Below are 16335 nucleotides of genomic sequence, written 5' to 3'. Positions count from 1 at the left end.
GCTATGAATTTTCACAAATTTCACTTATTTCACAAAAAGAAAACTTCTATGTCTATGAATCAACAGTTACTACAGACCAACAACTGTTGTCCAGCATGTTTCAAGGTAAAACAAAGTCATGACAAATTATACACAAACGGTTTTGTTCACATTCCCTGAAGATGATCTAAAAACATTTCTTGGTTTTGTAATTTGTCTGTGAACTGTCACTTGGTAACTTCTGGTGCTTTCACAGCTCACAGGCACATGAAAAGCCTCAGCAACCCCAGCAACTCCAGCACCATCACTGGCTTCATCCTCCTGGGCTTCCCTTGCCCAAGGCAGGGGCAGATCCTCCTCTTTGTGCTCTTCTCCGTGGTCTACCTCCTCACCCTCATGGGCAATGGATCCATCATCTGTGCTGTGCGCTGGGATCAGAGACTCCACACCCCCATGTACATCCTGCTGGCCAACTTCTCCTTCCTGGAGATCTGGTATGTCACCTCCACAGTCCCCAATATGCTGGCCAACTTCCTCTCCGACACCAAGGTCATCTCCTTCTCTGGGTGCTTTCTGCAGTTCTACTTCTTCTTCTCCTTGGGCTCGACAGAGTGCTTTTTCCTGGCAGTTATGGCATTTGATCGGTACCTTGCCATCTGCAGGCCTCTACATTACCCCACTCTTATGACTGGGCGCCTCTGCAACATCCTTGTGACGAGCTGCTGGGTACTTGGTTTCCTCTGGTTCCTGGTCCCCATCATCATCATTTCCCAGATGTCCTTCTGTGGATCCAGGATTATTGACCACTTCCTGTGTGACCCAGGCCCTCTGTTGGCCCTTGCCTGTATAAGAAACCCTTTAATAGAGTTGACTAGTTCCACCTTAAGTTCCTTACTTTTATTTATTCCTTTTATCTTCATCATGGCATCTTATGCTCTGGTCTTGAGAGCTGTGTTGAGGGTCCCTTCAACAGCTGGACGAAGAAAAGCCTTCTCTACTTGTGGGTCTCATTGGGCTGTGGTTTCTCTTTTCTATGGGTCAGTGATGATCATGTATGTGAGCCCAACATCTGAGCATGCAGCTGGAATGCAGAAGATCATCACTCTGTTTTACTCTGTGGTGACGCCACTGATCAACCCTGTCATCTATAGTCTGAGGAACAAAGACATGAAGCATACAATGAAGAAATTACTCAAAACAGAAAGTACACATTCTTACTGTAAAAGATTTTGAGAGTCAAAATCTCATTTTGCCTTCTTTATTAAAAAGGAAACTAGCCAGGCATTGTGGTATAAGCCTGGAATTCCTGCACTCAAGAGGCCAAAGCGGGAGGATGGTGAATTGGAGGCCAGCCTAGAGTCCACAATGAGAGCCTGCCTCAAAAATAAACAGGAAAATGAAAAAAGAACTCACTGATGACCCTGGAAAATTGTTCATTTTATTATTTCCTAGAATTTCTAAAGCTATAAGGGATCAGAAAGACACATTCAGTCTCTCTGATTGTAAATGATAGACCTATCAATTTTTAAAAGTCAATTTGTTGGGAAAAGATAACTAAAAATCTGCCAATGCAGAAAACCTCTCTACAAAGGTAGAATGAATAAAAGTTTTGTGATTGGATAGGCATTAAACCACAATACAGTGTGCATCATAGAAAATCCACTAAGTTATTATAAAGATGGAAAGAAATTCATGCTTCTATATAACAAAAAGAATGCAACTCATTAATACATATTCTCAAGGTAAGCAGTAATTAGTCCTCAGGGAGCCGGCAGCATAGTCTGTGAGCAGAGATCACCCTATATTTAGCCGGCCATTGGGGTGAACATCTGTATTTGTGAACTGGTTTTATGCAGAGGAAAAATTAAACCACAGAAACTGGATGATGGGAACTCTATCTTCCTTCATGATTACATTTCAAAGACATGTTTTCAGGTCCTTGAAAAAGATATTCCTGGGTCTAAAGCTGACCAGAAGCTTGTTTAACTTTTAAAAAGGCATATAAATTTCAACGACATTGAAAGACTATAATTTTGCTTTCTTTGTTTTTATTGATTTTTAAGTTGACATTAAAATAATATGTTTAATTATAATATTTCCCTACATATGTGCTTATAGCCTGTGTTCTTATTCACCCCCTTGCCATCCTCTTGTCGGGCCTCTTCTTCCCCATAAGTTATCCTCCTGCCTTCATCTCACATGTATTCCGGAGGGTGCTGGGGATTACAAGTTCTCTAAAGGAAATGCTCCAAGAAAAGAGAAATAAAAAAGTCTTTTCCTTTGTTTTCAGTAGGGATAAGTAAGCCTGTTTTCTTTTCTTGTATTTGCCTTTACAAGTAACAGTAGACCATACTCTTAGGACAAAACCTAGAATTTTCCACTAACCTTCCAACAAGTTATCTTTACACAGTCAGTTGTACTTCTATGTCTGTCCTCCCAAAAAAGGCAAGGTAACATGAAATAATAAACAAATTAATGTCCTAGAAATTGTATCTTCAGAGAGATTAAAAAATACCATTGGTACAGTAGAAAATTGCTAAACAGTACAATATTTAGACATCTAAAAGGATATTCTATTTTAGTCATAAGAAGAAAAATGCAAATAAAACTATAATAAATCAAAGATCAACTATCAACTTATGCTGCAGAGCCATGGTAACAAAACTGCATGAACTGGCACAGAAACAGACACGTAGATGGATACAACAGAGCTGAGGACCAGATATAAACCCACAGAGCTACAGCCACTGGATTTTTGACAAAGATGCCAGAAAACACTATCTCATCAGTAAATGGTGCTGGAAAAACTGGATTCTAAGTGTAAGAGTGAAACCTTTCCCATTTCTCAGCCTGTACAAAAATCAACCCAACATTAATCAAAGACCTAAATGTCAGACCTAAACATCTGAAACAGTGGGAAAAGTAGGAAAAACACTTCAAGACCCAGAAATAAGGATTTTCTGAAGAGAATTCCAAGAACCCAGGACATAAATCCCATACGGGATTGTATAAAATTAAAAAGCTTCTTTCCAGCAAAGAAAATAATTACTCAAGTAAAAAGACAGTCTAGGGAGTGGGAGAAATTTTTTGCTAGTTGTACATCTGACAGAGCATTAATGTACAAGGAATTCAAAACTAAATATCAAAACACATAACAATGCATAAATAGGCTAATGAAAGGAACAGATAATACTTAAAAGATGAAGTACAAATAGCTAACAAGCATATGAAAAATAAAGTTCAACTTTCTTAGCCATCGGGGAAATGCAAATTAAAACTATATTGAGATTCTGCCTCATCCCAGTCACAATGACTGTTATTAAGAAAACAACAGAATCGTAGAAATTGCTCTGTGGTTAACAGGATTTGCTGCTCTTCAGAGGATGCTTTGGTTCCCAGCACCCAAGATGGGTGACTTTCAACTGTCTGTAACTCCAGCTCCAGGGGCATCTTGTGCCTTCTTTTGACTTCTATAGGCACACACCCAACATACACACACACACACACAACATATACACACACACAACATACACACACACGCACGCACACACACAACACACAACACACATACACATGATATACACACACAAAAATAAATATTTTTTAAAAGAAAACAAATACAAATGCTTCTAAACTATTACGGTAAAGAGGAACCTTTATATACTGCTTGTGGGAATATATCTTATCATAGCAGTATAGAAATTTCTCAAAACTAAAAGTAGAAATAACATTACCCAGCTAGCTCTCCTGACTATATATTCCAAAGATCTAAGTCAACACATCACATCACTGAGATACTTACACAGTCATGGTTATTGCAACACTATATGCAGTAGCCAAATTGTGGAACCAGCCTAGGTATCCATCAACAAATTATTGCATTAAAAAATGTGGTACATATAAGACAGGTGTGGTGATGCGTGCCTTTAATCCCAGCACTTGGGAGGCCGCCTTTAATCCCCCACAGTTCTCATTCATTTTTAATTAAGCATCAACAAGCAGTTTGAAAATTGTTTGCTGAAATGTTAGTTTTTAAAAGTATTAAGTTGTCTCTTTAAGAATTTTCCTTCTCTGCAGACTCTCAGTCTCTACACTTAAGCCATTTGTGACCTTTTGTGTTCCTCGTCCTCTGTTGCATGAAGGAGCTTCATTAATGAGGATTGAAATATTCATTACTGTCCTCTTTACCTCTTGTTCTATGCTCCGTGAGCATTAGGTGTAGAGGTTGCATTGTAGATGTTCCACTTAGACTTGGGCCATTCATGGACCCATGCAAACTCAAGCAGACGAAAACCCAGCATACAACAGCTGACCCCACTCTTAGCTGAAGAAATATTGGCAACTGATTACTGCTAGGTGAGGAAGAGTTGATCTTCCTAAAGCGAGAGACTCTAGATAGGCGACTAGACCTCAGTGGATAGACTTGCACTGAGGGACGTCTGGGGACACTAACTTGACACAATAGGCCTTAACACAAATGACAGAATGTATGAATTCCGGTGGGGGAGGGGGGCTGTGGGGAGGGCAGGCCAGTGGGGAAGGGGGTATAAAGATGATTAAGAGTGGCTTAGATGTTCTGTATGAAATACACAAAAATTCAATTTAAAAATTTAAAAAAGAACTTTTCTCCTCTCCCAATTTCCTAATTCCTTGGCTGTCCAACAATTTCACACCAGTGATCCCTACAAAAAGCCTTTGGGAACTTCTGAATTCATTAACTTTCTACGTCTTACCTGCCTTCTAACCGCTGTGCAGTGAGACCTTTACTATTTTCTCCACTTTCATGAATTCTTTGGAGTTATTCCCTTCCTTTATATCATGGGATGATATTGTGTGCTGATTCTGGAAGCTTTATGAGGCTCTATTAAGCTGGGAAACAAAAAGCTCTGTACCTGTAGCGTCAACTTGGCAATGTTTTCATTATTTTATGGCTATGATGATGTATATGTCTGTCTTCATGGCACGCATGTGGTACACATTCACAGTGTGAGAGTCCCCAACACTTCATTCCTAAACTAATGTGTATCTTTGGGAATAAAGACTCAGATACACTAAGAAACTGTCACATCATAAAATTCAGTGTCTTGTGAAAGGCTTCTTCTACATCTAATGAGATGATCACGTGGTTTCTGTCCTTTGAGTCTGTTTATTTGATGGGTTACATATACTAATTTATGTAGGTTGTACCATCCCTGCATCACTGAGATGAAGCCAACTTGATTGTGGTAGATAATCTTTTTGATGTGATTTTACATTTGGTTTGCAAGTATTTTATTGAGATTTTTGTAACTATGTTCATCAGAGAGACTGGTCTATATTTGTTATCAGAATCACAATGGCTTCATAGAAAGAATGTAGAAGCAATCCTTCCTTTTCTATTTTACAGAATAGTTTGAAGAGTATTGGTATTAGTTCTTCTTTAAAGGTCTGATATAATTCTGCACTGAATCCATCTGGTCTGCTTCACAAATGGAGTCCATATCTGATACTGCACTGTTGTCAGGGTCATGAAACTATAGCTGGACAGGCCATAGACCATAAGGAAGAGCCTACCACTATTATTCTGCTAAATTGACATAGCATTAGACTGGCTTCTGACCACTTACTGTTATACGCATACATTAGTGAATCAAATCTCGTCAGAGAAGGTTCTTTTTGGAAGCAGATGACAATAACAGAGACTCACAGCTGGTCAACATGCAGAGAACAGAAGGGTGAGAAGTGCTCAGCTGCAAACGGGACACCTTTATTATACCCTCTCCTCCCAAAGATCAGGGAATCATTGCTGAAGAGGGGCAGAAACACTGTAAGAGCCAGAAGGGGTAGATGAATACAAGGAAGCTGTGTTGTCTGCACACTACAGGGTAGTTGCATGTATGAACTCACAGCACATGTGACAGCATGCACAAAACCTTTGTGAGCCCAAGCCAGACAAAAGCCCAGCACAGATGAGAGAGGTAAGCAAGAAACCCCATTCCTAGCTAAGAATCTATTGGCAATTGGCAGCTGCTGGGAGAGGGAGAGTCCGTTTTCCTTACTGGGGTGTCATCTGGTAGGTTAGCTAGACTCCAAGGGCATTTTGGGGACTGAAGAGATGGCTCAGCAGTTAAGACCACTGACTGTTCTTGCGGAAGACCAGGGTTCAAATTCCAGTACCCACATAGTGGTTAACAACCAGTTCCAGGGGATCTGACACCATCTTCTGACTTCCATGGGCTTTACATCACACGGGTTGCACTAACATACATGCAGGCAATACACTCATACACATAAAATTAAAGTAATAAATTTTAAAAAGAGCATTTTGGAGACACACATTAGATACAGTAGGCCCTTTTTTTTAAAGACAATAATAGAGCTGGGCGTGATGGTGTACGCCTGTAGTCCCAGCACTTGGGAGGCAGAGGCGGATCTCTGTGAATTCAAGGCCAGCCTGGTCTACATAGTGAATTCCAGGACAGCTGGGGCTACAGGGAGACCCTGCTTCAAAAAGACCAAAAAAAAGAGACAATAATGGAAGCCATGAACTGGAGTAACAAAGTGGGGTGAAGAAAGGGGAGGGAATCTGAATGTGGTGATAATACATTGCATGAAATTCTCAAATTAATAAAAATATTTTTTTAAAAAATCAATGTTGGGGAAAACCAGTGTCTTACGGAAGATACAAAATTGATTAAATAATTGACACATTTCACAAATAAACTATATCTGTAACCTATTAATTCATTATGTCAATTTCCTCTAAAGAAATATTCTAAGTACAGAAAAGTCTTTCTGCAGACTTGGCAAGGAACTGACACTGATTCTAGACACTCCAGCAGCTATCAAAGTGCCTGAAAACAAATCCTGAGTCCATCACTCTCAAGTATAGCCTTGGCAGACAAAAGAAAAATGAGGAGGAATCCAATAGAGGGATGCTTTTGGAAGTTCTCATCAAGAAATTCCAATGGACTGTGATATGAACATTTGAAATTTGCCATTTTGACTTTTTTCTGGTTCCCTTTCTAGAACTTGTAATGCTCACTACTCTTGCCTTTACTTCTGTTTCACATCTCCTAGGTACCAGTCAAGGACTCTCTTTTCTCCCTACAGTTAACAGTTATGCAATTTGGAAGTCTTTTAGATAGACCCACTGAAGGGGTACCCTAATTGCCTCACCCTTCATCCCTGTTCAGCATGGAAGAAGCCAGAGCAGTATGCATCCCAATTCCCTATCAGCAATTTGGGTAACCTCTTCAGGGAATGGGGTGATAAGAACAGGAGGTAGGAATTGGCTAGGCAGTTTAGTGTAAAAAGACCCCAAAGAAAAGTAGCCAATTTCTTGGCTAAAACTCACAATGTCCTTGGGCCTCTTAGCAACATACTCCGTTCCAAAGGGCAAAAGTGTCAGAAGCATTTGGGAGCTCTTATCTAATCCCTAAAAGATTTTAGGTCTACCTCTAGAGTCGCAAAAAGCCCCCGCCAAAAATGAAAGAGTACATGAAGTTGTTCAGGAAAAAGTGATGGGGAGATATGGGAGGAGTTGGAGGGGAGGGAGTGGGCATGGATTTGATCAAAACACCTTATATGCATGTATGAAATTCTCAATAAATTTTTTAATTAAAAAAAGAGAAGAAAAGAAAAGGCTTTGTGCACAAGATGTTTCAGTGTTTCTTGGCAGGCATTGTTTGCAGCCATTTAGAAGCTACCATATATAATCTTACAACGATGCTATGGGTGTTTTATTGGTATCTTCATTCTACAAGATAAAGCCTAACTGATTAAACAAGTTGCCTAAGACTTATCAGTGAGTAATTGAACTATGATGAGAAAAACAAATTCTGGATCCTCTTACACACTTTGATTGCTGGACAGAGAAAAATGAAGCTGATGTGAGCTGGAAGCTTCCTCCCTGACTAGCTTCCACAGTGCAAAAAGGGTGCACAGGGCAAAATCAACAATGGTCTCCAATGCTAAACCCTGCAAGCTACATACCACCCTGCCAGGAAAGATGTGCCCACTGACGCATGACTATTTTGGGAGTAAACTTCCACTTTCTGATTGGATTTGAGGCCTGTTCCATAGGACTATAAACCTGGTCAAAAACCAGGACTGTCATTTTGCCTACTACTGTGTCATTTTGCTAAATAAGTGTGGTGTCAGACTGCCATCTAAATATCTCTGTTTAAATCCATAAATTAGTGCTATTCTCAATCTTGGTCAAAGAAACCTCTATTTGCTGTGTGAAACAGTTACTTTAGACTCAGGGCTATGTGCTGAGAATAAGCAACTGCTCAGTACTCAGCTCTAAATGGGACATTTATAGGCTCAGAGAACATTACCAAAGGGGGGTTCCAGAAAGAATGAGAAGTCAAAGGATGGGAAGGAGGGCTTTAAAACACTCTACTGTGTGTTGCATGGTTGTGGTACCCAGGAACTCACAGCAGCAGTGGCTACCTACACAAGGACTGGGCCCATCAATGTTCCATCATAGATGGGGAGAGGGCAAACATATCTATAGATGATAGATGATAGATAGATAGATAGATAGATAGATAGTATATGGATAGATAGACAGATAGGTGATAGAGGATAGATAGATGATTGATTGATAGATAGATGATAGATAGATGACAGATAGATAGATAGGTAGATGATAGAAGATAGATAGATAGATAGATAGATAGAAAGTTCCATTTGCCCACAATAGAACTGGCTTAATAATGCTTCTGCTGTGGTTTCACAAATGCCTGGAATTCCAGCTCCAGGGAATCTGGTACCCTCTCCTGGCCTTTGCAGACACTGCACTCACATATGCATGCACACACACACACACACACACACACACAGACACACATGACAAACAGATGATAGATAGAGAGATAGATGATTGATAGATAGATAAATAGATGATAGATAGATGATAGACAGATAGAGATGATAGATAGATAGATAGATAGATAGATAGATGGATAGATGATAGATAGCTGATAGAAAGATAGCTGATGGATAGCTGATAGATGATAGATAGATAGATAGATAGATGATAGATAGATAGATGATAGAGATAGATAGATAGATAGATAGATAGATAGATAGATAATGATAGATAGATGATAATGCTTACAGGGGCGCATGTCCTGATCCTGGGATTAAGGATGAAAGAGACTGAAGACTGATTTCCAGCCTGTCCTCTTGCTACCAGTAAACGCCGCAGTTGAGTGTGATGTGGCTCTGTAGAACTGTGCTTGCCTAGCATTGTAGAATCCTTGGTTTGATCACCAAGATATCAAAAATGGAGACAGACTGAAAGATAGTTATGTAGATAAATAGAAAGGTAGGTAAAAAGGAAGGAAGGAGGGAGGGAGGGAGGGAGGAAGGAAGGAAGGAAGGAAGGAAGGAAGGAAGGAAGGAAGGAAGGAAAGAAGGAAGGAAGGAAGGAAGATAAATGAAACATGAGTAGATAATGGATGATATAGATTGATGATGCTTGGGTAGAGAGATCTTAGAGAAATTGATGTAGATAGATGATACACAGATTGGATGGATAGACAGATGACTGACTGATGATTGATAAATAGATAGATGATAGATAGATAGATAGATAGATAAATGATATATAGAGAGATAGATAGATAGATAGACAGACACATAGATGATAGAAGATAGATGATTGATAGATAGATGATAGCTAGATGATAGATAGATTATATAGATGATAGATAGATAGATAGATAGATAGATAGAAGATAGATGGTAGATTGATAGATGATAGATATGATAGATGATAGATATGATAGATGATAGATATGATAGATGGATGATAGATAGATAGATGATAGATATAGATAGATGATAGATTATAGATATAATAGACAGATGATAGATAGATGATAGATATAGGTAGATGATAGATATAGGTAGATAGATAGATGATAAATAGAGTTAGGTAGATGATAGAAGATACATAGATGATTATTAGATAGCTAGATGATATCTAGATAGATAGATAGATAGATAGATAGATAGAGATAGAGAGATAAAGAGATGGAGAGATAGATAGAAGATAAATGGTAGATTGATAGATGACAGATACGATAGATGATAGATATGATAGACAGATTATAGAAGATAGATAGATAGCTGATAGAAATATAAGCCATAATAGTAGATAGATGATGATAGACAGATAGATAGATAGATAAGATAGATAGATAGATAGATGATAGATAGCTGATAGATAGATGATAGATAGCTGATAGATAGATGATAGATGATAGCTAGCTAGATAGATAGATAAAAGATAGATGATAGATAGATAGATAGGATAGATAGATAGATAGATAGATAGATAGATAGATAGATACATAGATACATAGATACATAGATACATAGATACATAGATGATAGAATCTCCAGAGGTTTTGGAATGAGCTTACATAGATGAATAGGTGAATGGATAGAGAACATATAGTGCTAATGCACAAAAGAGTTGGTTGAAACTATACACCATAATGTTAAGCAAAATAACCCAGTGCCAGAAAAACAGTATTACATGTTTTCTATATGTGTAATCTGGATATGTGTTTTCCATATGTGTAATCTGGATACATACACATGACATGAGTGTATGAATGTTATGCCTGCATGTGTATAAGTGCACCCCTGTCATGCAGTGCCTGCGGAAGCATTGGATCTCCTGGAACTGGAGTTACAGATGATTATTAGCCACATTGTGGGTGCTGGGATTCAAATCCAAGTCTTCTGCAAGAACCGTGAGCACTCTTAACTGCTGAGCCATCTCTTCAGCCCCATTCCATGGTACTTTTGAGAGAGGACGTTGTGAATTGAATTATTTTCTTGGCTTCTTTCTCACCAAGTTGTTGGTGTGTAGGAAGATACTGGTTTCTGTATGTTTGTTCGTTTCTATATCCTGATGCTTTACTGAAAGTGCTTCTTAATCCATTTGGATAGTCTTCGTGTACTACTGGAATGATGTTGGATATCTATCTACACATATTATTATGATTCTTCTGCAAGAGATTATGATGTCAAACTGTCTAGCATAATAGTCTGAGTCTTCTTCGACAAGTAATGTCATTTACATCTCAGAGTATTATGCTAATTTCTAAGGTTTTGTTTGTGTTTATTTTCCTGATCAATTCAGGTTCTTTCTCTTTTTTCTCCTTTTTTTTTACGGATTTGACGGTTTACTGGATGATAATGTCTTATTCTTTCCTAATTCTCATTTCTTCATCCACTCTTGTAGTGAGATTTATTCAAGTGCTTAGGACACTTGTGATCGTGAATGTCTTTCACCTCCTGTGTGGAGGATTTCTTTTTTTTACGGATTTGACGGTTTACTGGATGATAATGTCTTATTCTTTCCTAATTCTCATTTCTTCATCCACTCTTGTAGTGAGATTTATTCAAGTGCTTAGGACACTTGTGATCGTGAATGTCTTTCACCCGCTGTGTGGAGGATTTCTTTTTCTGCAGTGCTGGCTACATGGTCATGAATTACTTTAGTTTGTGGTTCTCTTAAAGACTTTGTTTTGGGCTGGAGAAATGGCTCAGTGGTTGAGAGTACTGACTGTTCTTGCAGAGGACCTGAATTCGAATCCCAGCACCCACATGGAGGCTAACAACCATCCGTAGCTACAGTTCCAGGGGATCTGACACCCTTTTCTGTCCTCCGCTGGCACTGCATGACACAGGTGCACTTATACACATGCAGGCATAACACTCATACACATAAAATAAAAATAAATAAATAAAAAATATTGTTTTTGATAATTTTTAAGAGTTTACTTTATTGATTTTAAGGATAAGTTTCCTGGATCTTATAATCTTGCTGGCAGTTATTTGCCCTCAAGGTTTGAAAAATATTATTCCATGTCTTTCTTCCCTTTAGGGTTCCTATCAAGAAGTTTTCTGTTCCTGAGGGGAGTTTGCCTTTATAAGGAATTTAGAACATCACTCGTGCAGACATCTATACTATCCCTTTGTTCTGCACTCTTGGCTTTTTAACTATACTGTAATGAGAAAAGGTAATGTCTATTTTGAGTCCTAAGTGGCTCGCGTGCTTGCATTTAGTCTCAGATCCTTTAAGATGATTTCCCTTAATGACACCAATTAAGAAGCTTGTAACAACAGGGAGTCCTTTCTCCACTACCTGTGTGCTGTGTGTCACCAGTCTTCCATACTAACACTTATTTTTGCAGGGTGCCAGATTCAGATCTGGGGAGGCCCCCTTCTCTCCTTTGCTTCAAGCCCTTCTAAGGAGTATTTTCCCCCTTTGCTATTGCATGGTCAAGCACTATACATTAGAGTTCTTTGTTGCTTTGCAGATTTAAAGCCCCAAACTTCCAGAATTTACATGACCCAGCTAGTGTTTGCTGTACAGCTTAGCATCCCTCCAGGCCACCAGCTTCCCCTCCCACTTTTGATCTGCTTCAGTATCCTGGACACTTGAGAAATTGCTGGGTGTCACCAATCTGGCACCCCCCCCCAGTAACCAAAACATGGTTTTAATACTACATATACCTTTATCTTCAGAATGCATGTCTTTTCCACTCCTAAAGTAAATGCACATTAGAACTCCAAAAATTTTCATTTATTAAATAATCTTGTAGACTATGATTCAGTATCCTGGACACTTGAGAAATTGCTGGGTGTCACCAATCTGGCACCCTCCCCCCAGTAACCAAAATATGGTTTTAATTCTACATATACCTTTATCTTTAGAATGAATGTCTTTTCCACTCCTAAAGTAAATGCACATTAGAACTCCAAAAATTCTCATTTATTAAGTAATCTTGTAAACTATGATACCTTCTTTGTATTGCTTTCTTCTGGGATTAATTACTGTTAATTACTCTTGTAAATGAGGACAATCCTTTGGAGAATCTGATATTTGTCTACATTTCCAATTTTTTGTATTCCTTCACAATTCAGGAAAGGGTAGACAGGCAGTTCACACTGATAAATTTTCTGTTGAATTTCTGGAAGTTGCATTGTTCAGTCAGATATGATCACAAAAGATTCGCAAGTAGAATTCACTACAGCTACTTATACATTGTCACTACTAAAATGATTCCATAAAGCTTTTCCCCACATTTTATCATTTTTCTTTTTTTATTTGTTATTTTTATTCTTGTGGGTGTGAGTGTATTACCTGCATGTGTGTGCATGTCATGCCGGGTCTGTGGAGGTCAGAAGAGGGTATCAGATCCCCTGGAACTAGAGTTAAGGATGCTTGTTAGCCACCATGTAGTTGCCTGGAATGAAACCCAGGTCCTCTGCAAGAGCAGTCAGTGCTCTTAACCACTGAGCCAATCAATCAATAAACGCAAGCAAGCTAAAGGGGCTGGAGAGATGACTCTGGGGTTAAGAGCACTGGCTGTTCTTGCAGAAGATCCAGGTTTTAATCCCAGCATCCAAATAGTGGCCAACAGCCATCCGTAACTCCATTTCCAGGGGATCTGTCACCCTCTTCTGTCTTCCACAGGCACTCCATGACATGGGTGCACTCACACACATGAAGGCATAACACTCATACACATGAAGTAAAAATAAATAAATGAATAAATCTAGCAAAAGGCATGCTTGATAAATGTGGAGGATTTAATGTTTTTGTTTTATGTTGCACAAGTTTCCCATGTAAGATAAATGCTTTTAAAGTAATTATTGGAAATATAAGTTCAAGTCAAAAGATTATTGAAATCTGATTGAAACTTGCAGTAGTATTTTCCATCTAAGCATTGCAAATACTGAGTAAGTACTTATACTTTCACGTGGTGTCTTAATAAAGGACTTAGAAATGAAATGAGATGTTGAAGATGAAATTCCCTTCAAGGGAAATGAAAAGACACAATTGTATTAAAAAGTAAATAAGAAAACCTGTCCCTGTCCCTCGATTAGAGATGGAGTCTTAAAGCCCAACAATCCCCTATTGCAATTTCTTTGTTTCATTGTTGTAGTATGACCCTCCAATGCCAACCCCCCCCCACCTCACCCCCGCCCACATTCTCAGACCTTGGAAATTTCCCATGAGAGGCAGGATTCTCCAGTAGGAGCATTGTAACTCGGGAGTTTTAATTACTTGACAAGAGAGAGAAATCACTACAATGGTCCAGAAAGTGTGTGTGAGACTTTGCTGAAACTGCACAGTTCTGTTAGCTAAGGTCCATTAGTCCCCTGGCCAATCTCTTCCTGGTAAGGACAGAGGACCTGTCACCAGAATCAACTTGTCAGAAAACTGGAAAAAAACAAACAAACCTGTAATATAAACATCACCTTATCCTGGGTTTAGTTTGATAGAAATGCCATTGTTTACAAGTATTCGGAACAAGTTTGGTGAGTGGCAGGTGAACTTATCTCTAAAGACCCCTAAGAGATTAAGACCCAACAAAACAGATTGCTTCCTCCACTCCTGGGGGAAATAGAGTCAGAAGTGAAGGCACAGTGCCCGAGAACACGAGTGAGCAAGGGAATAACTGTAGAGAACTGTCTCCTGGCACTGTTCCCTAGAGTGAAAGAATCTTCACGGAGCGAGAACATGCCCTGCTTTAAAAGCCAGGACCCCGCAGCAAGACCCCACCAAATGGACTTGAACCAGTGTCCAGTCTACAAAGAGGAGGGTCAACACAGAGGAATCACTTCTTCCATGCTTCCAAGTGAAGCCAACCATGGTCGAGCAGAACTTTTGGCTTATCTTCACATAGGTGGAACTGGTAAAAGAAAGGAGCCAGGGGCTCCTCCCCAGCCCATGTGACCCCTGAGGAACAGATTCTCAAACGGCCTTAAGAGTAAAAATAAATTGGTTTATCTGGGCCAATTGTATGGCCTTCAACACCCAAAGGAAAGTATAACCAAAGATTAAAGGGGCCAATATAATTTATTGAGTCCATATGCATAGCTAAAGGCTATAAGAAGCAACAATGCCAGACAGGAGATACCTTCCTTTGAGTTATTGGCCAGGGTGGCCCAAGGGACTCCCAGATAGTAAGCCAGCATAGAACTGGGAAAATGAACAGCAGACCCCAGTCTTATCTAAGGGAATATTGACAACTGATTGCTGCTAGAAGAGGATGAGCTGATCTTCCTAGAACATGATCTCTAGATAGGCTGACTAGAGTCAGTGGATGGAAAAGCACTGGGGAAAGGCTGGGGGCTCTGACAACACAGTGGACAGTAACCGGGATGACAGAGCATATGGGCTCCAGTGAGGGTGGGGGAGCTATGGGAGGGTGCCATTTGGAAAGTGGGTATATAGATAAGATTGTTTAGGATGTTCTGTGTGATATACACAGAGAAAATCAACAAATAAAAAAATGACATATTTGAAAAAATAATAATAAAAGGACACTATTATCCTCATTTGTAGCTGCACTAAACCCAAGATTTTTTAATATTTAAAGATAAAGGGATTTAAGAATTATAACAAAATTAATACATTCTAGACATCATAGGGAAGCTACACCATGAAATCTCCACAGTATGGTGGCCTAATGAGATCCGCACAGTGACAAAGTCAGTTGAAATGCCAAGGTGAACTGGGAATGTCATGGGGTCCCACCTCAAGATGAAGAGCTACAAGCAATCAATGGATGCTGAGGGAGGGAGAATCAGTTTTCCCCAGGGACTAGCTACCTGAGAGGTTCACTAATTCCAAGTGGGCAGCCCCAAACACAGGTACACACAAGCACCAGTAAATGACTAAATGGACTCAATGCTATATATATATAACACAATAGTAAAGAAGAGGAAAATAGAGGTTGTGAAGTGAGGGGGTAGAAAAGTGGGAGTAGATCAGAGAGATGGGGAGGGGATCCAAATATGATCAGAACACATTGTATGAAATTCTCAAAGATCAATACAGATAGTTTTTAAATTTTTAAAAAGAATTGTAACAAAATGAAAGTCAGTAAAAATGCTGTAGAGGGGTTTTGAATTTAGTTACCTGGGTACTAATTTGTTGATGTAGCTGAAGGTTAGTTTCATCCAGTTTTTCTGAAGTTTGCATGGATGTGGCATGAACGGTTGGTATAAGTATGCGGTGAGAAACATAAACCTAAGACTTTATCTCCTGAAGTTTTATAGCACAGGAGGAGTTGGAAGTACTCGATAGGATCCTTTTCCTCTAGACTGAAGGGAGTCCAATATGGTATCTTTGTTCCAATTTTGATTGTTCATCTAGTTCTTTGTCTCCCAGGAGCTCACTGTTGAAAGGCTCTGTAACCAATTCTGAATCTTTAGTTATGGTGTTTCAGAGTCTCTTATAATACTGCATGTCCCCTGTAATAGAGATGGTTCCTGTAGTCCAGCAGTTATAAGGAGATAACCAATATTTTCAAAAGGGTTAGATCTTATATT

At 39.2% G+C, this 16335-nt stretch overlaps 1 protein-coding gene across 1 annotated transcript; it reads left to right on the top strand.

Annotated features, from left to right (window-relative positions):
- The first annotated feature begins 231 nt into the window (after nucleotides 1-231).
- Nucleotides 232-1212, top strand: LOC103749666 (olfactory receptor 11G2-like). Its single transcript, XM_008852502.2, has one exon. The coding sequence runs from the start codon at nucleotides 247-249 to the stop codon at nucleotides 1210-1212; it is 966 nt and encodes a 321-aa protein (XP_008850724.1). The 5' UTR covers nucleotides 232-246.
- The last annotated feature ends 15123 nt before the right edge of the window (nucleotides 1213-16335 follow it).

The sequence above is a fragment of the Nannospalax galili genome, unplaced genomic scaffold, assembly GCF_000622305.1.
Source record: "Nannospalax galili isolate Female #2095 unplaced genomic scaffold, S.galili_v1.0 scaffold2812, whole genome shotgun sequence".
In the NCBI taxonomy this organism is placed as follows: domain Eukaryota; kingdom Metazoa; phylum Chordata; class Mammalia; order Rodentia; family Spalacidae; genus Nannospalax; species Nannospalax galili.
The sequence above is the reverse complement of the archived record's forward strand: the minus strand, read 5'-3'. Positions and strand labels throughout refer to the sequence as shown.